The sequence below is a fragment of the Chiloscyllium plagiosum genome, chromosome 2 (assembly GCF_004010195.1).
Source record: "Chiloscyllium plagiosum isolate BGI_BamShark_2017 chromosome 2, ASM401019v2, whole genome shotgun sequence".
Lineage (NCBI taxonomy): Eukaryota > Metazoa > Chordata > Chondrichthyes > Orectolobiformes > Hemiscylliidae > Chiloscyllium > Chiloscyllium plagiosum.
Window position 1 is genome coordinate 101,400,703 of NC_057711.1, and position 22,659 is coordinate 101,423,361.

General features: G+C 38.3%; 1 protein-coding gene across 5 annotated transcripts in view; it reads right to left on the reverse strand.

Annotated features, from left to right (window-relative positions):
- LOC122562270 (lysine-specific demethylase 4C-like) overlaps nt 1-22,659 on the reverse strand; it is a 437,697-nt gene that overhangs the window by 155,128 nt on the left and 259,910 nt on the right. For 4 of the 5 annotated variants that reach the window (XM_043715065.1, XM_043715046.1, XM_043715074.1 and 1 more), the window contains 2 exons: nt 5,756-5,937; nt 4,529-4,570 (listed from right to left, as the gene is read on the reverse strand). In XM_043715065.1, the coding sequence (XP_043571000.1) occupies nt 4,529-4,570; nt 5,756-5,937 (224 nt within the window). The remainder of the gene's footprint in view (nt 1-4,528; nt 4,571-5,755; nt 5,938-22,659) is intronic. The other variant, XM_043715057.1, reaches the window with a different exon arrangement.

Below are 22,659 nucleotides of genomic sequence, written 5' to 3' on the forward strand. Positions count from 1 at the left end.
TAGTAGCCACACACGCAGACAACAGGCAACATGAATTCGACTGGGCCAACACTACTATTATAGGGCAAGCCAGACAGAGAACAGCCAGGGAATTCCTAGAGGCATGGCATTCATCCACAAACTCCATCAACAAACACATCGACCTGGACCCAATATACCAACCACTACAGCGGACAGCTGAAACTGACAACCGGAAGCGGCAGGGACAGACCACTATAAACACTGGAGGAAACATCAAAGAAGCGCTTCGCAGGAGGCTCCCAAGCACTGATGATGTCGCCTAGCCAGGGGACGAAACGTTTGCAACAAAAACTTCCAGCTCGGCGAACAGAACCACAACAAGTAGTAAATGTGTTTCACCAATTTGAGGAAGCATTGTTTTAAAGACATGACTGAAAAAGTAGAAGGGTTACAATATTTACAGTGTGAAGATAGGAAACCAAGAGTTATGAGTCTCAATAGGCATTACTAGGATTAGGTAAAGGGTTAGAAATGATGTATGCTAGGCATCTTAGTTTTCCATAAGGAGGCTTAGGTCTTGAAGAGAGCAGCTGAAACTAAAATTAGAAGATGTAGAATACAGTGAAGAGGCTTGTTCAAGATGACACATAGGTGGTTAGCAAACTGAATAGGCAGGTGGTAGATGCAAGTTACTGTGGAGTAGTGTGAGGCAATACATTTTGTGCGAATGTAGTAAATGATTTTACCACAATGAAATAACACCAAATGGCATGGGTGAACAGAGACACCTAGGGGCTGAAATGCATAATTTACCTAAAAGGAGAAAGAAAAGTCATAGAAAAACCTCAAAAATGCAGGATTATAAAATCAGTTTTTTTAAAAATATAGTAAAAATATCATGATAAATTTATGTAAATTGTTAATTATTGCTTAGATAAGTTATCATGTGCAGTTTTGGGTGCCTCAGTTTAGGAAGGATTTAAAGTACACAGTGCAAGAATAAAGTTAAAAATCACAACCCTCAACCCAGACAGACAGACAGACACACACACACACACACACACACACACACAAAGATCCACATGCACACATATATTTTGTGGGGTGAATTTGTGCTTGCAGAGTTACATTGTACTTTGCTCAAAAACTGCATGCATTCATGTAGAACTCTTATCTCACTTTTTAGATTAGAATCAATCTAAACATCATGGCATAGACAAAGAACACAGGGGGCTAACACCTTCAACATATTGTCTAGCTATCACCATTGTTAACAGCTAACCTGAGAATGCAACTTTAAAAAAAAGGTTTTGTGATTTACACATGAAAGAAGTGAAACTATCATTGTATTCTGACAGATGAAAGGCTTAACAGACAATCAATTTTTCAATGTATAATTACAGTTGCATCACACTAAATTTTTGCTATAAATTCTGTGTTACAATTGAGCCCTCCACTATCACCTGATGAAGGAGCGTCGCTCTGAAAGCTAGTGTGCTTCCAATTAAACCTGTTGGACTATAACCTGGTGTTGTGTGATTTTTAACTTTGTACACCCCAGTCCAACACTGGCATCTCCAAATAGTGTAAGAATAGACTCAGTAAAATTATTGAATTTAATTTATGATTAAAACATTTAATTAGAGAAATTAAATTATTTGTATTTTAGTACTGAAAGGAAAGAGGAAATTTATTTTTAAGTTTTAAAATTCTGAGGAGCTTTTGACTATGACAAGCAAAATACTATGGACATCCAATTTCCAGGAAATATAGTGATGTCTCAACAGCATGCGCCACTAATAATAAATGAAAAGCAAATGCAGCATTTTGACTGTAAAATAGGTAGTCTATGTATGACAATTATCCATAAAATGCTATAAACTAAGTGACAGAGATTGATTGTTATATATCAACAGCTCCACTGTCATTATGTCATGCAATTACCAGGATCTTAAAAGGCCATTGAAATGGACTTAAATTTGATATCCCACAGAAATTCTTGCATGTCTACAAAGTATTTTTAAAAATGTGCTCAATGGATATTTCATTCATGGTTCCTGATCACGGTGGGCAAGGCCATTTAGTTCTATGTGAAGAACGCTTGAGCACACTGCATGCCTATCTTGACATACAATTATTAATGTTTCAAGTGGCAAAGCCACAATTCATACACAAACATAATAAATAAAACAAAGTACTGCAGATGCTGGAGAACTAAAACAAGAACAGAAACTGTTGGTGAAACTCAGCAGGTCTGACAGCATCTGTGGGGAGAAAGCAGAGTTCAAGTTTCGAGTCCAGTGACTCATCATCAGAATGGGACTTGAAACATTAACTCTGGCTTCTACCCACAGATGTTTCCAGACCTGCTGAATTTCACCAGCAATTTACAAACAAAACTTAATGACAAACTGTGTTCTCCTCTGCTTTTTCACAAATGTATTACTCGTTTCTCTTAATCTGTTTTCTTGTCATTTCACTTTATTTTTTAATTTTACTGCAATTTATTATATTTCCTTCCCATCTGTTCAATGGTTCTTTCTCGTCCTCTCTTTCAATGTTTAAGGAGATGGAATATGCAGCCTAATGTTCATGAGGTTTCAGATGCTCCATTGAAATCACTGCATCAATAATATTATAAGGTTCCACTCATTTGTGGCACGAAAATGTGTGATGAGAAGAACAAGATGAAGTCCAAGTGACAATTCAGCATCTTGTGCAACAATTTGTGGTCATAGTTCCTCTACCTAAAGATGCTGGTGAGGAAGAATGTTCAATGCTAAATTATCACAGAGGTATTAGCAGTATCTTATATGAATTACAGGGCATTAATATACAAGAATAAATAGGAATAAAAGAAGATTACTAGAGAATGGGATGCTTACTTTAGAGAGTGACTGCAGTGCAGATTCTTGAATCTCAAGAAAATAGCACACTTACTATGTGAAGCAGCCTATGATACTCGTTCATGGAGAAAGAACTGGGTAGTAGGATTAGTTCTGAACTCCCCACAAAGGACTTTCGTCCTTTTTAGCATAGAGCTGCAGTTCTCTCCAACTAAAATGTACTCAACTAATTTCTATTCTAGTCGTAACAAGCCAATTACAAGGTTTGCTAAGGCAAAAGAAAGAGCATGTTTATTACCTGTTAGCCATGAGATAAATAAAAAATATACACAACAGGAAGCATTTGGCCTCAGTGAAATTATGTCCTTCACACATAAACACATACATACCTAAAATGGGATTGTGCCCATTGCGAAGTATTACAAAGCAATACACGGTTTAAAATCCAAGCACGCACTTGAAGTGCAAGCTTCTAACCAGAGACGATTGTTGCTTTGTTAGTGCCTTAGATCATCAACAATAGTGAATAGTTGGGGTTATCCTTTAGAGTTTTAACTTGCATTGGCACTGGACATTATTTTCTTCTTGAAAGACTCAGAGTTCTCAGCCAGTGTTCAAAACTATATCCTATATTCTTCATATCTTTCTGCAAAAAGCAACTTCTTGAAATAAAAGGATGTGTACAAGTTCTGTTTGCAGAAGTTATCGTTTTAGGCTTGTTAATTGAAGACAAGGTTTCATATCCAACATACGAAATTCTCAAAATTGCCAAGTAAAATAGGATACAAGGTCATTTCTGCTCCATCTAAACCTGATGGCTGTTCTCATGGTCTTTGGATAACATGCTACCACTTCAATTGAGCTGTTATGTTGAAAAGTAGCCATCCATGATTAGGACATGCCTGTGGCAATTTTGATTGTGTTTTTGATTCCACGCCTCAAACTCTTGCGCCCCCCACCCGCAAAGTGGAATGTTCTTCAGAGAGTTGGTGAAGTCTTAATAGGCCGAAAGGCCTCTTTTTACACGACAAGGATTCTACGAACAATTGGTTCTGAGTAGCCACAGCCTGTCTCTGGCAAACTACTGACACTGTTTATGTTCAAAAATGTTTCGTGTTCAGTTTAAGTCTAAACTTATTTTGTAAATTTTCCTTGCTTCCTGTGTTAACTTTTTCTAATTCCCTCCTAAATTCCCAATGATTTTGTTATTTAAATGAATCTTGGTATTGACATTTGTTATAAATACGTTTCTTGGTTTTACTTCATTTTTCATTTTCTTTACTATCCAGAGTATTTCAGCTTTGGGTAGTTTTTTTTTCCCTTTCAACTAAGATGGCGTGTTTAAATTTAAACTACTTCTATGCTAAATGCTCTCTATTACTGCTCAACCCTGCAATTGTCTTTCTAATCTACCTGTACTTTTTGCTTGCTTTAATGAGAGATACTAGCTTCGCCAATTGAGTATTTTTACCATTGATATTTTCAGGCTTCTTCCCATAACTGAATTAGGTGTGCTCACTCTTATACAGATGCCTTACATCATTTCCCAGAGCTAAACATAACAAAACTTACTTCCTTTTTGACCAGGGATACATTGATCAAGAAGATTCCCCTTTGTACCGAAGAAATTCTTCTCCTCCCTACCCTTAGCACTATTTCTTTCCCAGTCTCGAAGAGTAAACAAAATTACTTAATAATACAAGTCTACTCTTATCACGTACCTTGAAAATTTGCTCATCTATCATCTTCTTTCTGGTGCTTAACTTAAAAGTAAAAGTACAACAAATATTAGGTTGCATCCTGTTCCTTTACTCAAATCAAAAAGATTCAGTCATTGAATCATTTCGATGTATCCTTTCTATTTAAAATAACAACATCATTCTTAATAAATGTTTTCACATACACACTCCTCTGTTTCCTTCCCTACCATTTCAGAATAGTAAGGAGGAATAAGACGAAGCTATTCTTGGTCTTGTTTGATAAATGTGCAACCACGTCAGAAATCTCACGCAGTAACTTTTGCCTGCAGTTCACCAACCTTACTGGTTACACTATAGGAATGCACATACATACAATCTACTGGATCTTTCTTTTTCGCAAACCTTGATGCTCTACATGATGTAGCAGCAAATTAATAAGTCAATCGGTTCAAAAATGTGTCTGATTGATTCTTAACTTTTTGCATCTGGCTAGCTCACTGCACACAAAATAAATAGTGCAAATATTCATCAATCAGTACCTCTAAACAAATTTACATTTCAGGTTCAACCCTTCTTCAGGTCAGAAATTTTCTGCCAGATTGTGACGCATGTGCTTTTGAAGTACAAAGTATGGCCGACTAAAATGATTAGCCTGAAATGTTGACAGTAACTTATAAGCAATTCTTCAAGTTTTAAAGTATTCCCTAATTCAGACCAGTATCTTTTTGTTAAATGACTTTGTCTTTAAATAATACAGGTAGACCGCAGTTTGCTCATACAGTTGCTTCTTTCCTCTATCATCTTTAAACACTCACTGATTTGAGCTCATTAAATATGGTAAGACAGCCTGCATCTACAATTTACAGCATAGTTTAACATAGTACCTACAAGAACAGAGACAGGCAACTCTGCCAAAGATGTCATTGTCAGTATTTAAGTTCTATAATAAAGTCTCATCCTACCCTCTTCATCAAATCCAATGATCCTTCCATTTCTTTCTTTTGTGTGAGCATCTAGCTTCCTTTAAAATGTGCCTGTGTTACCTCCTTCATTCCACATTCTGATCACCCTCCAAATGTCATTCCTAGTAGATTTGATAGCTGTTCCAATACCTATGGCTCCTAAATGTAACTTGAGATTTAAAACTAAAGATCCATAATCACAATAGGGAAAAAGAAAATATGAATTATGTAACATTTTCAGATTCATCATCGATCAACTAATTTTTCAAAAGAAACAGCAATTTACCTGGTAATAAGGAAAAAAAAGTGAGCAAATGGCACAATATGGTTCCATTTTCGAGACTTCTTCATTATATTCTTTCTCTGCTTGAAAATTATGTGGTTTATTCTGCCAGAGTTGTACAAGAGGTTTGGCCCAAGGCTGAGTTTCATTTACCTCTTCTTCATTGGATGTGGAATCAACCAATTCTAAAAAAAAATCATTTTACTTTCACTTTTTGCTTTCCAAAAGAATCAATTATATTGAAATATTAGCACTTATGCTCCTAACAACACAATGCACATTCTAGATAGGGAAAATTACTCTGTTGAAAAATTGCAGCAATATTAGATTCTATGGTACTATGATAACTTATCATTTAAGTAGAAGATAAAGTTTCTATTTCTTTGTAGAGTCACATTCAAATAAACTTAATTCCGCATGGCTATTCTTGTATATAAAATGAGGCTTGAACTTCAAAGTCGCAGCAATTCAATAACTCAGAATTAATTACAAAGTAGAATGATGATAAAAAATACAACAGGGGAAAGCATTTTGCTGTTTCTTCAAACAGGTTAAGCATAATACATTCTGGTCAATATACATAGCAACATAATATCAAGAGACTACCAAGCTCTCACCAAATGTAGTGCAACTGTAGCCACATTTCTGAGGATCAGTCATCATCTTCTGTGCAAGAAAGCTAAAACTAATTAATTAGTTTCAGCTTGCATATGTGTTGTATCTTCAAAACATTTACCTCTAGTTCACACTCTGAGGTTTCACTTGACTGATCCATGCTGTACACATCTTTAAATGCTACTAATGTTCAAAAAAAATTTTTATTTAAGGCACTGCTATCATGCTAGGTTTAGAACTCTTGCAGGCAAATATATTACATACATTTACAATATTAAATTGAACCTTTTGCCCATTATTTGCATTTCATTTACTTTCTCAGACTTCTATCTCTAACTTTGCATTCAGTTCAACTATCCATATCCACCATTCTTCCCTTTGCTTCAATGTTATTTGTGGGAAATTAGATTTCTACTTATGCACAACAAACTTTGTTTATTTTTTTCAAGCATATGCTGTTCAAATGTGTTCTAAAAAACAAAATATTGCACAAGGATGTGAGAGGCAGGGTGAGGAGATGGTAGCAAGTGCTGTAGTTCAGACCTTCAATTTATTGGACATCAAACTAGTTCGGTGTGGGTGACTGTCATCATGAGCTTATCATCATTCCAACCACCTACACCTCCATGTGTTCATGCTCCTTCATATTTCGGAGCTCCCTTGCTAACACTCAGCCAGTATCCACCTGAGATGTCCTTAATTTGTTCTTGAAATAAATAAATCCTCATTCACCAAAACTCTTGAACAGAAATGCTCCTCCTAGAAGCATATAAAACTTTCAATCGAACACTCCAATTGAAACTCCCCTAAAATCTTGATCATAAAATGATTGGTAGATTTACAAAGTAAAAAAATCAAAACTTCTTTAATCTATTTATATCTCTTAACTGAAAATTAAATTGTTAACATTTTCAGTTCCCTCCATAGTTGTGTAAACAAGCTCTGCTGAGCTAAATTGATTACGGGATTTGGAATTGAGACAGCCATTTATAATGTGACTCTATTTCAGAATTGAATATGCAAACCCTTGAGATCAATGCAATGGTGTCTTTGAAGTTGCCTGACTTAGAGTCATAGAGATGTACAGCATGGAAACAGACCCTTCGGTCCAACCCGTCCATGCCGACCAGATATCCCAACCCAATCTAGTCCCACCTGCCAGCACCCGGCCCATATCCCATCCTATTCATATACCCATCCAAATGCCTCTTAAATGTTGCAAATGTGCCAACCTCTAACATTTCCTCTGGCAGCTCATTCCATACATGTACCACCCTCTGTGTGAGAAAGTTGTCCCTTAGGTCTCTTTTAAATCTTTCTCCTCCCACTTTAAACCTATGCCCTCTAGTTTTGGTCTCTCCGACCCCAGGGAAAAGACTTTGTCTATTTATGCTATCCATGCCCCTCATAAGTTTGTAAACCTTTATAAGGTCACCCCTCAGCCTGCGACTCTCTAGAGAAAACAGTCCCAGCCTTTTCAGCCTCTCCCTAGAGCTCAAATTCCTCCAATCGTGGCAACATCCTTGTAAATCTTTTCTGAACCCTTTCAAGTTACATTTGTTCCTTTTGCCACTAAAAGGAGTTTAAATCAAATATGTCTGGCATCCATTCATCCAGAGAAACTCGACTGCCTCTCTGCCCTTGATGAGTGCCAATGCATTCTCAGCTCTCAGTGGGATTGGTCTTTATGTAGCGAGGCAGGAAATGGTCTTGATTATGCTAAGGAATCTATACAGATAGAGTGTCACTGGATTTTCTGTATTCTTTCCGCCTACCATCTGTCTAGGAGCTCTGTTTGAAACTTCAACTTCTGGTGGTTCTTCCAGTTCAGGAACAGCTTATGTTTGAAACTTAGTAATTCCTGAGTTTCCTGGTCATTCCTGTCAAACCAATCTTGATGTTTTCTGGTACAGTCTCTTCATAAGGGCTGCTTATGATGGATTTCAGATTAGACTATGTACTTAGACATTCTGTAGTTCCTGTTCATTGGGCATCACCAGGCTGGCTGAGACTTGTTAACTGAGTAGGTCTTCCTTTACATTATCCTCAAGTCCATGACTTCAACATTCTATGTAAATTTCTATTTTTGGACCAGACTGACAGAGATTGTAGACCAGTTTAGGTGTGCTTCACTGGGACAATAACAGTCAAGTAGCTGACAATGTCTGGAGTGAGTGTGTTACTATGAGATCTTTCATTTACGCTTCTGATGAAATAGCATGTACATTATGATCAGAGCATGCTCTAGGTATATTATCAAGAGCAGGATTCTGTTAGTGTTTGCATTCTTTATGCCTTTTTTGGCAATCGAGCCTTCCAGAAGTTTGTGTCCTTCCCAAATCAGGTATTGAAATCACCAAAGAAAATCAGCTCATCTCCCTTTGCTGCCAGAGGACAGCATATGGACAAGCTTAACAGACTTCCTCTTTCACCTCTGGAGCTGAAGTGTATGCACTGATGACTGCGCTATACTGTCTGAGTTGGGGGTCAGCTAAAGGGTTGGGAAGCCTAGTGGATGGTCTCAGCTGGAAAAAAAAGAGTGAAATGTGCATCATAGGACAAAAACAGCACAGAGGCAACAAGAACATAGCAGAAAAATAACAAGAAACAATGAGACAAGCAGCATAAATGAAAGCAGTGCAGTTTTGGGAACAATATAGCAGGTAGCACTGGAAAACAGCAAGACCAATGTATGATAGCTCCCACCCATGCAACAGAGCCTGGTTTTCAATTGTCCTGGCTATTCCTGTTAGTAGACAAAGACCTTGCTTCAACGGAACTGAGTGGTACTTGGCGCGCAACAGCCACCACACATCAAAAGAACACACACAAAGACATCTCCCATCCACTTAAAATTAAATTGGAGATCTGAAACATCAGAACCCTCGTTGAGAACCTCTGAAGTGACATACTTGAAGTTTGCACTGCTCTTATATCCTGAGAACGCCAGTGCTAATGATATAGACATTACTAAGATGTGGCAGGTAAAAGCAGGTCAACTCAAAGAACAAGAGGGCAGTAATCACACTTTCTCCTGCAAAAGTACATCTGAGGACCTCTTCTACACACTGCAATAGACATATTATGCAGATCATTTCAAAAAAATTAACATTGTGTATTCAATAAATAACCCAGTTCCCATGATGAAGTCATTCTGCTTAAATTGTTAAACAGTTATGTTTCAAGCCCAAGGCATGCTGTTCCCTGGTGCAATTAGAAAAGTTAAACACAAGATTCATCCTCTGTTACAACTGTAGGCTCCACAGTCATCACACCACCTAAAGAGAGAAATTGAGAATAATGAGGGGCATACAGTACCAAAACTGACAGTTTGGCCTAAATAATTTGTTCTGACGTTATTTTCCACATAGTACGATAAAGATCCCATTATTTCACCAGGAATCAAAATGATTCTCACCTTAAGCTACACAGCTACAGGTATTGGGAAAAATCAATTGTAATGGAATGGACTACCTTATTAACTTACCACTGGTAGCAGGTATCAGTTTGAGCTCCTTTATATAACTGATTACCAAACCTTGATACCATAATTTTCTAAGCTAGGATAAAATCTTACCCACTTCTGATTTTTGCAAGTTCTGATTATTTGAAAGGTATAACAAAGCACAGCACATTAAGGTGATACAGAACCAGAAACCTAAAATAACATATCAGGAACACTGACATAAGTATGCAAACTTTGCTTCATCTTTGATAGCTTTGATGAGCTTTATTGCAAATATACCATTTTGTTAAAATGAAGTAAGGAACGAGCTATCCAAAAATGTTAAAATGCAATATCAGAAGTACCTGCCTCATAAAAAAAGACACTTCTTGCAGAGTTCAAAATTGGCAAGTTGAAAATGAGCATCAGTTAAATTAATGAATACCGACTAAGCAATAGCAGGCATCTTTTTGTTCAATTAACTGTAGAAGAGAGAAATCGAAAAAATCATCCCACTGCCCATCTCTCCCAGAACTGATGAAAGATCTGTGAACCAAAACATAACTCTTTTTCTCTCCACAGATCCTGTATGATCTGCCAAGAACTTCCATTACTTTCTGTTTTACTTATGGTTAAAATCACTGATCACACTTGTTCCTTTGTATAATCAAGTGAAACAGTCAGTTTATGGTTGAAATTTCAAACATTTTAAACTGTGAGGTGCATGGGCAGTCAGCTGACCAACATATTCTGCCAAGAATGCTATTGTTAAATGCAATATTTAACAATAGCATTATTGGGGCTAATATTTAAAAAGTTCAAAGTGAAAGTTCTAAACAAAATCTTATCTTTCACTCGCCTAATTTTTCATAGCTTACCATTCCCTCATTTGTATTGCCAAGTTATTTAGGTCAGAAATGAGGACAAATCTATTCTCTACAGGTAGTGAATCTGGGGAATTCTTTACCACACGGTGATGATAAAGTGTATTCAAGCCTGAGATTGATTTTTAACCAGTAAGGGAATCAAGGGTTATGGAGAAAACGTGGAAAAGTGGATTTGAGGAATATCCAATCAGTCTTGATTTCATTGAATGATGAAACACTCGGTGAGCTGAATGACTTACTTCTGCTCCTACTCTTGTGGTCTCATTCGCTTGGGCTTATCTATTTGATTGCATCGAGCTTCCTGATTACATTTTGGCTTCTGAAAGGTTGAGAAGATTGGTTTCCAGAGAATTAAAGCTTGGAGTATCATTGTGTCAAGATAATTATGCCAAAACTACGACTGGTTGGCCTCAGCAGAACATGATATGTGCATAGTAACCACACAGTAGTTACCTCATTGGTCGCTGTATGCAGGGCAGTGACACGAAAATATATGGACGATGAAATCATAATGATGAATTATGTTCTCTGCACATGCTCTTAATCTTTTCCAATGAGACCTGAATAGCAACAAGTATATTTTGAGGGAAACATAGGCTGATGAGTATATATCCTTGTGACACTTAACATGGCATTAACGTTATATGCCAAAATAAAAGGACAGTAACTCAATAATTGTATGTACCAGATATTAGAAAAGATTTGAAATGAAATTTATATAGAACTATATTCACCAAAATTATACAAAGGTGTAAATTTCTCAACATCACTAGATATTTCAAGATTCTGAATTTACAATTCTAAACAGATGTCCATTCAGACAGAGAGCACGTTTACACAAAAAGAATAATGTCATTGACATGGCAGCTACATAGGCTGTAAGTGTGAGCCCTGAGGTTGTGGCAGCCACAAATGCAGCCTTTCGAAACAGCCATTAACATGATTGACAGTGCTGATGACTATCTATCGCTTGCAAGGGTTGCATTTACATTTTATTACATTCTTTAACAAGTTCTTACTTGTAACATATCAAATAAATAGAGTTGTATTCTAATACAGAGCTTAAAGAATCACCAAAACTTTACAATGCAGAATGAGGCCATTCAACACAATGTCTTTGCACTTGCTCTCTGAGCATTCTAATTCTGTGCCACTTTCCTGCCTATTCCCCATAATACTGCACATTAAAACTACAAGACCATAAGAAATAGAAACAGAAGACGCTTGTATGGTTCCTCAAGCCTGCTCCTTTATTCAACAAGATCATGCCTGATCTGATACTCATATCTTCCTGCTCTTTCCCTATAACTCCTGATCCCCCTACTGATCAGAAATCTATCAATCGCAGCCTTAACTGTACACAAGGATTCTGCTCCCACAGTTTTCTGTGAGAAGAAGTTCCAAAGACTGTCAACACTCAGAAGAAACTCATCACCACCTCAGTCTTAAATTGGTGCCCATATTGGGATTGTTTAAATAGAAACAATGACGATTTGAAATCCTCAGTTGAACCTCAATCCAACACACTTCAAAACAGAGCGTTTTATACTCTAAATACTCGTTATGATGAATTTGTGCTTTGCATCTTTTGCAAACCACTACAAAACTGTGTTCTTTGGTTCTTAATTCATTTAAATGGAAACATTTTCTCCCTGTCTACTCTCTGTCCAGACCTCTCAGGATTTTTGAAACTGCTGTCAAAACCCCTCTTGATCTTTGCTACTCCAAGGAAAATAATTCCAACCTCTCCAATTTATCCTCATACTTGAAGTGCCTCATCCGTGGAACCATACATAAACTTCTTCGCAGTCTCTCCAATACATTCACATATTTATGACAGTGTAGCACCAGAACTGTGTATAATACTCAAGCTGAGGTCTAACTAGTGTCTTCTTTAAGTTCATCAGAAACCCCTGCTCTCATTCTTAATGCCATAATTATAAAGCCCTGAATACTGTATACTTTATTAACTGATCTTGCTATAACCTTTAATGACTTGCACATTTGCATTCACTACTCCTGCACATTTTTAATATAGGACCTGTCTCTCCATATTCTTCTACCAAATTGCATCACCATTGAACCTCATTGGCCACCTCGATGCCCACTCCACCAACATGTCAATGAATTTTGAAGTTGTACACTGTCCATCTTGATTTACAAAGCTTCCAAATTTTGTGTTACCCACAAACATTGAAATTGAAATCTCAGCATATTGAGATGTAAATTATTTATATATAATAGGAAACACAAGAATCCCAATACCAGTCCCTGGGGAATTCCATAACAAAATTTCCTTCAGCCCAAAAAATAACCATTAACCACTATGCTGCTTCTATCCTTCAAACCTCTTCTGGTTGCCTACATGGGACTTCAGAGTCAAGAGTGTGGTGCGAGAAAAGCACAGCAGGTCAGGCAGCATCTTGGGAGCAGGAGAACTGACGTTTGGGCCCAAGCCCTTCATCAGGAATGAGCCTTGTGGGCTGGGGGGCTGAGAGATAATGGAGGGGTAGGGGTTGGGGGGAAAGGTAGCTGAGAAAGCGATAGGTAGATGAAGGTGAGGGAGAAGGTGATAGGCCGGGGGTGTGGGGGGGGGGGGGGGGAATGGCATGAGAGGAAGAAATGGAGTGTGGAGGCCTTCGTCGTGGCGGAACAATGTTCACAGGGACTGGATGTCCATGGTGAAGACCTTCGTTTTGGCGGATCGACGTTCCCAAGATAACCAATTCCACCTTAGAAAATCCCAGATGGCCTCCTTCTTCCAAGATCACAATTTCCCTTCCCACGTGGTTGACAATGCCCTCTAGTGCATCTCCTCCACTTCACGCACCATCGCCCTTGAACTCCACCCCTCCCAATGCATCAAGGACAGAACTCCCCCGGTCCTCACCTTCTACCCCACCAATCTCCACACACATCGCATCATCCTCCGCCACCTCCAAACGGACCCCACCACCAGAGATATACTTCCCTCCCCATCTCTATCAGCGTTCCAGAGAGACCATTCCCTCCGCGACTCCCTTGTCAGGTCCACGCCTCCCCACCAGACCATGCTCCACTCCTAGCATCTTCCCCTGCAACTGCAGGAAGTGCAAAACCTGAGCCCACACCACATCCCTCAACATGGTCCAGGGCCCCAAAGTATCCTTCTACATTCGTCAGAAATTTACCTATACCTCTACCAATGTCATCTACTGTGTCTGTTGCAAACAATGTGGTCTCCTCCCTCTCATCAGGGAGACATGACACCTTCATGAGGATCGTTTCAGAGAACATCTCACCCACTCGCACCCACCAACCCAACCACCCCTGGGCTGAAATTTCAACTCCCCCTCCCACTCAGTCAAGGACACGCAGGTCCTGGGCCTCCTCTACCACCCAAACATTAGCACCCGACGCCTGGAGGAAGTACGTCTCATATTTCGTCTTGGAGCCCTGCAACCACACGGAATGATGTGGATTTCAAAAGTTTCCTCATTTCCCCTCCCCCCACATTATCTCAGCCCACAAGACTCATTCCTGATGAAGGGTGTATGCCCAAAACGTCAATTCTCCTGCTCCTTGGATGCTGCCTGATTTTCCAGCACCACACACTTGACTCTGATCTGCAGTCCTCACTTTCTCTAAATGTGACTTCAGCCCACAGCAATGTGGTTGACTCTTAACTATCCTCTAGGCATTTAGGGATGGGCAACAAATGTTCAGTGATGACCACATCCTGTAAACAATTTTTTAAAGAGCCAATTTTGACCCACATTGTAACCGTATCTTTTATTCTATGAAATATCACTTTCATTGCCTTTTGGAAGCCTATGTGCATCGCAGTAACAACTTTCTCCTCATTATATCTCACCAGCAAGTTAGCTAGACATGATTTCCCCTTTGCGGGTCTGATCATTATAACCTGTTTCTCAACAAAGGCATAATATTTGCAATTCTCTTATCCTCTGCACTATGCTCAAGTCCACAGAAGATTGCTCGCATCTGTAATGTCCACTCTAACTTCCTGTAATACCCTTGCATGCATCTTATCCGGTCCTGGTGCCTTATCAACTTCAGACAGAAACAGTTTTCTAGTGACTACATTTCCTCCTCTGTCACCATGGCCTGGGAAACATCTGTCTTGTAGGTAAAGATAAATGTCAAGTATTTGTTTCACATCTCAGTCACGCCTCTAAGTATATATCTGCTTTCAGGTCCCTAATCAGCTCTACTCATCCCTTGCCTATACTTTTGCTCTGGATATGTTTATAGAAGTCTCTGGGATTTCTTTTATGTTAGCTAACAGTCTTTTTCATAAGACCTCTTTGCTTTACATATCTGCTTTTTCAACAACATTGTAAAATTTTTAAGAGTTAACACTCACTGACTCTTTACCAGAACTCAGTTGCCAAGTTATCACAAGGCATCCTCAATTCATCACACTTGAACATGGATTTGGATTTGTATGCACAGTAACTTTCCATCTAACATATTCAAACAAGAGCATACTTTATATCTCTATTATTGTTAATCCCACAATTACCATTGTGTCATTTTATCCAGAATTAAACTTGTTTAAATAACTTGTCGGACTCAAATGGGCTCCCAGACATTTGTGTTGTCTGTACTTATTAATCCATGGTCTTCTGAATAAATATAAATCTTATCCTTTATCATGGCCTTTAGTTGCTCACTCAAAACCAATATTGGACCGGCTGGTCAAAATTGACCTAAAATATACCCATCCCTTCTATGAAACCGATAGGTTTTTCTCCAGTCCGCTGGTATGTGTACATTGAAAGACTTACTAAAGGTTCAATGTATTCTAAACTGACACGCTAAGTCATTCAATTTTTGTTTTGTAAATTTATTTGAGTAAATATTTAACCTTAACAGAAGCTCCAAGACATTTGATGCTCTCATTTCATGACAGGATATTTTAATAACACTGCTTTCATACACAGTGTGACGAGGTTGTTCCTTTAACCAGGTATGTTGTCCTTGGATTTTCTCAGAGAGGTTATAAACAACACAGGTTCTGAAAAGTCTGAGATTGGATGGAATTTAGAGCCAACTTGTTTACTGATAACCAATACTGCCTCAGGCAGAAGGCTTTCAAGTTTAAAAATCGCTTGTATAATGAAAGGGGTGTGGCCAGTTCTCGCAGCTCAGCTAATCTCTGGTTTTGTTTAAATGGAGCAGTGTGTCTGTGTGCGCGCGTGTGTGTGAGTGAACGAGAGAGTGAACGAGAGAGTGAGAGTGAGAGTGAGAGTGAGAGTGAGAGTGAGAGTGAGAGTGAGAGTGAGAGAGAGAGAGAGAGAGAGAGAGACAGACAAAGACAGAGAAGAGAGAGACAGAGACAGAGAAGAAAGGCTAATAAACCCTCTCTGTCTCTGACTTTTCTCCTGCAAGACCTTGTTTGATTTTATGCCAAGGGGTGTTTATAGGGATTGTTGCAAGTAATTTGGAACAGCATCATTCAGTTGGGATAATCTGTTGGATTTTCAGATAGGATAGGTTATTCGGCATTCTGTTTTCTGTTCTTTGTGTTTCAGTCAGTAATCGTGTAAAATAAATTCTCTTTTGTTTAAAACTAAGTCGTTTGACCAGCTAATTCTCTCCTGAATATCCACTGTATACTTGCTTAAAACAATTAGCAAAGTTAGGGTCTGGGCTACCTTCTTGAAATGTTTTGAGAGGTCTGGCCTGGTCCCTAACAACAAGGACCCAATTTCTTCTGAAAGCAGGAGAATTCCACATAGATTATAGCTACTCCTTAAGTCCCTCTACTGATTATAAAACAGAAATTAAGAAAAGTTTGTTGTAAGTTTTTTCAATGATCAATTGGGGAATCACATGAAATTGTGTATCCTCTCTCACAAATCTAAATGCTTAAGCTTACTAATAACTAATAACAATGTTCAAACATAAGTGAGTTGAGGTTTTCAAAAGATTCATATCCAAGGTATCTCTGAAGGTCATTTTCCTTTTATTCTATGCATGTTTTCACAAAGCTAAATAATATCCCATTTTAAAAACCCTGGTGTACTATAAACAAGTGAAATGAATTTTTATTGTTTCAGTTTAATTAAGTTCAAAATTGGATTGTGGAACAATTCTGTAAAAGGAGATTATAATTCAAGAAGTCATGTTGCCAAATATCTGGGTGCAAATAATTATACCCAATGGTGTATTCGTCACTTGCAATGCTATAAAATTTTATTATAAATACTTAATGAAATGAAAATCCAAAATTCTGTGTACATACTACCATCTTGAAGAGTAATACGGCTCATTTTTGAATTTCCTGTCTTAATGTTACTTAAGCCATCTGCTCCATGCAAGTCTCATCATCGCAAATGGCATTTCTCACCAAAATCATCTGATTCACCTCAAGTCATGTCATTTGTCAAGGCCAGCTTCAATGTACAAGAGACAAGAATCACTAATTTTGCCTCCCCCAATTTTCGGCAAGATCATTCACATTCTCTCCCGCCAACCACTCCACAACAGTGCACTAACTTCATCAGTCATGGGTTATGAATTTCAAACAACACAAAGAATAAAATTAATATACTGTCCCCACCCCCACCCCCAAAAACAAACACATCTCCATTGAACAGAGGCTAATATCATTCAAAAATAATCGTCATCCATTGCATTAACATCCATTTTAAAGTTATCAGTTAAAGCTTAAGTTCTTTATTTATTTCAGGCATGAAAGCTACATTGAAGGTCTTTCACAAGTTAATGAAATATCTCACTTTTTCATGATGACCATAATGGGACATTATTTAATTTATTTTTATATATTAAATTAAGTTACTTCAGATTTTAAAATTAATAAATCTTCTGATTTGTTCAATTGTTTGTTTGTGAGTAATTTTACCACATAATACTAAGCCACGGGAGATACCTTAAGTGTATCCATGCTACATTGTTATCTTGGTAAGCTAGCCATTGCATAAAACGAGCAAATTGTGGAGACAATACAGAGACAATTCCATCAGATCTATTCAAACATAACTTAATAAAAAATGGGGAATGCAAAAAAAAAGGTTGAATTAAAGATACATGCTGATCATGACAGTTAATTCCAAGGTGGTCCTGTGCACTCCTGACTAACTCTAATTGTGTCGTCCATTTACTCACTAGCTAACATAGAAAATAATGTTAAGCAAGGATAACTAATTTCAAAGGGTGAATACTTTTTAAATTAATCCTGTAAAATCAAAAAGTTTTAATTTCATACAATCTCCAATGGAGATCCTGCCAGCAAAACAGTGCCCCTGCAGGAAGGGCCTCTATCCAATAAACAGACTTCCTTCTCCTAGGTTCTGCCTGACAGGTCCCAGTGAGACACTCCCATTTAACTGCGTTCTCACACCTCCAATAACTTTTTTCCTCCTGGGTCTGATGCAATATCAACACTAGTCAATGATTCTACCATCTCTTCGCTAGTGTTGCCATTAAATCCAACCCATTGTGACTGTGACACCTCTAAAATAATGTTGCAAAGAATTTCATGATCTCATTCCTTTGCTCTTCCTCTTAGACCTGCAGAGTGTACCTTTTCAAATATATATTGAAGCCCATTTGAATGTTGCCCCTAAAATTGTTTTCACCATCCTTACAGGCAAACTATTCAGACCATAACACACTAGAAAAAACACTTTTATGTTTCCTTTGAACTTTTGTCAATTACCTTAAATCTATGTTCTCTGTTTACTAACGCTCTCACCAAAGGAAATAATTTATTGGTATCCACTCTATCAAAACCTCCACAATTTTGAAAACCTTCTCTACTATAAGAAAACCAATTCAATATTTCCCAGTTTCTCCACACAACTGAAGTCCTTCAGTCCTGGTACCCATTATAGAAAACATGCTCAGTATTTTCCCAGGCCTTGAAGTTGATTCTAAACATGGTGTCCAGAATTGGGTACTATATTCCATCTGAGGCCTAATTATTAAGTACGACCCTCTTGCTTTTACACTTTATGCTTCAGCTTATTCCATACATTTTTGTTTAAAACAACTTATTGCCTGCCACCGTTTTAAAAAATGATGAATGTGAACTCTCAATGAAAGTAATTGAACAATTTAATAAAAATTCTTCATTGTTCTTGTCTTAAACATTTATATATCACCTGTCCCAAAGTCCTCCACTTGTAAGTTTCATCTGGCCAGTGACCCAGTCTTACTTCTGCAGATTTGGCAGCCAATCAGAGTCTAGTAAGATTCTACAATCATCAGTAACAATGCTTAACCAATCCATTTTAGTGGTGATGGTGGCGAAGAGATAACATTAGATAGAACATTAGGAAAATTGTGTCATTTATTTCTCAGTTAATTATCATGGGATATGAAGGGGCAGGTGGAGTCTCAAAATCATTCCAAAAGACATGACCTTTAAAATGCAGCACTTCAAATTTGCACTGAATGCGAATGTTCAAGTTGTTTAAACACTCAAACCTTTAAAGTAAATGTAAAATTTGAACAGACATGTGTACTCACTGTCATAAGTCACTTACAACAACCGAAAATCATAGAATCATGGAATTCCTATAGTGTGGAAGTAGGCCATTCCTCAAATTGAATTTACACTGATTCTCCGGAGAGCATTTTACCCAAACCCACCCCACTACCCTAGCCCTATAACTCCAAATTTCCGACAGCTAACCCACCTAGTTTGCACAGCCTTGGATCTTATGGGCAATTTAGCATGGCCAATCTACCTAACCTGCACATCTTTGGACTGTGGGAGGAAACCCACGCAGATGTGAGGAGAACGTCAAAATTCCACACAGGCAGTTGCTCAAGGGTGAAGTCGAACCTAGGTCCCTGGTGCTGAGTCAGCAGTGCTAACCACTGAGCCACCTTACCACCCAGAAAATGTATTAAATTTACAATTAAAATACTGAATTAATGAGTACAGCCAATATCAATGCAAATTTTACTGTTTTAAATTTTATATTTTTGTTGTGGCAACACAAAATCAGCATTACTTCATTAACTGTCTCTTCATATTGACCTTTGATAACTTCTTAATAATTTCAGTATGATGTCTGTGCATCTTTCTTTTGGAATTGTCTGTAATTACAAAAATGTAATGATACCACAGTACAACTCAGGTTATGAATTACAAATGGGTGTTAAGCACCTGCTTTCATTTACATTTATCTAATCTTTCAGTGAGAAGTATTTTTCAGAGATGTGAATCATTATGATAATTCATTTTTGAGCAGCAAATGAATGTTACCAAAAACTTGTTTCCCTTAATTTCCAGTCATTTCTTCAGCTGGAGGAAAAAACAACTAAACTATGTAACCCTGTTACAAGTCCAGTGTCTCTTGCACCACCAAATCAAAGCCACCCGAGAACTAGAGGAAGAATGCCTCAACTTCCACCTTGGAACCCTCCAACCACATGGCATCAACATCAACTTCGCTAGTTTCCAAATCACACCTCCTCCCACCACATCTCAGATCCAACCCTTCTACACAGCACCGCCGCTTGACCTGTAAGTCTTTCTTACCACCGAAACACTCCAACCTCCCCACCGACATGTCACAACTACCCTCCAGCCTCCATTCAAGCCATCCCCACACCTCATCCTTATTCCCCTATTTCAGTCACAGCCCCCTTCCCCTTCCACATTCCTGATGAAGGGTTTATGCCTGAAATGTCAACTCTCCTGCTCCTTGGATGCTGCCTGACCTGCTGTGCCTTTCCAGTGCCACACTTTTTGACTGTTACTTTTGTTGGCCAATTTACTCATTAGTAGCATTGTTTACCAAAGGAGGTAGCTGAAAATGTGTTGCTGGAAAAGCGCAGCAGGTCAGGCAGCATCCAGGGAACAGGAGAATCGACGTTTCGGGCATAAGCCCTTCTTCAGGAATGAGGTACAAGACTGACCTCCCACCATTTAGGTTCTAGAACTACCTTGACCTGCACTTAACTCAACTCTTTCTATGAAATGTCCCTGAACGCTCATTTGTTTCTTTTCACTTACACTGAAGTGGAAAGACAGGTCTATGACGTTTTTCCCTTCATAATCGTTCTGAAAATCTGGATCAAGTACTGCATCACCACTAGCCTTATTTGGGACAACTTATGTTATGTAGCAAGATAAAATAGGTAAAGACAAAACAGGCACTGGTATATAAAAGGCTGCACCTGACAAAAAGCCATGCTCTAGTTCACAATATCAAGTACAAAAGATGAATTCAAATGTTTCACAAGTACTTGAGTTCCAATTCAAATGGCCATCATTTCATGTTAGCTGAGAAATACTGGGGAGTAAGATCAAACAAATTAAAATTTAAAATCCTAATCAATAAAAACAAAGGAATCTAATTCAATATTCTACTCACGCTGTTAGAAGTGAACCTTTCACCATTCTTCAAATGAAGGCATTACCTTAGGCAAAAATGAACAGCCTCTCTTCAGGTTTTTCAATTGTAACAAAACTATTACCTGTTATATTTACCTTATTACGTAAAAAAAAATCAGTAAAGAGTATGATTGCTATTGGCAATGTACAGCAACACTAACAAAAATACTGATTATTTATTTTCTAAAGATTCTATTATGGTATTTCGTACTTATCGAATTTATGGAGTCAAATATCGAATTGTTTCACTCATGATTACAACCAGTAAGTTCTACATCACGTCAAGGATTAAATTAACAACCTGTGAAAGAACTTCCAGATTGGTCTTCCACAAGCAAAACAACCAATAGTACTATTAATAATGTAACTTGAACCCAATTCCATATCTCAACCAACTGAAAATCCCCAAATAGATTCCATTCTGCTATGACAAGAGTACTGTAACTCAACTTTTTTTATAACTAAATAATTATACTTGCATATATTAAACTTTCATTCACATCACACTACTGTGTTTACGATAATACAACTTTGGTGATATTTACAAACAGGCAAACAAGTCACACCTTAATATATGCTCCTGGTCCCCACAACCATACAGTAAATTCTCATATTGGGAAAGCCCTGACCTTTATCTTAGAATAAACAATATATAGCTATTAAAACACAATGCAGTCTTAATCACAAATTCTCTTTAACAATTAACAATACACCCGGGCTGTGAAGAGTTATAGACAATAGGTGCAGGAGTAGGCCCTTCGTGCCTGCACCACCATTCATTATGATCATGGCTGATCATCCTCAATCAGTATCCTGTTCCTGCCTTATCTCCATAACCCTTGATTCCACTATCCTTGAGAGCTCTATCCAACTCTTTCTCAAACAATCCAGAGACTGGGCCTCCACTGCCCTCTGGGGCAGAGCATTCCACACGCCCACCACTCTCTGGGTGAAGAAGTTTCTCCTCATCTCTGTCCTAAATGGCCTACCCCTTAATTTTAAGCTGTGTCCTCTGGTTCGGGACTCACCCATCAGCGGAAACATGTTTCCTGCCTCCAGAGTGTCCAATCCTTTCATAATCTTATACGTCTCAATCAGATCCCCTCTCAGTTTTCTAAACTCAAGGGTATACAAGCCCAGTTGCTCCAATCTTTCAACATAAGATAGTCCTGCCATTCCCAGGAATTGACCTCGTGAACCTACACTGCACTCCCTCAATAGCCAGAATGTCTTTTCTCAATTTTGGAGACCAGAACTGCAAACAATATTCCAGGTGCGGTCTCCCCAGGGCCCTGTACAACTGCAGAAGAACCTCTTTGCTTCTATACCCAATCCCTCTTGTTATGAAGGCCAGCATGCTATTAGCTTTCTTCACTACCTGCTGTACCTGCACGCTTGCCTTCATTGACTGGTGTACAAGAACACCCAGATCTCTTTGGACTGCCCCTTTACTTAACTTGACTCCATTTAGGTAGTAATCTGCCTTCCTGTTCTTGCCACCAAAGTGGATAACCATACATTTATCCACATTAAGCTGCATCTGCCATGCATCTGTCCACTCATCTAACCTGTCCAGGTCACC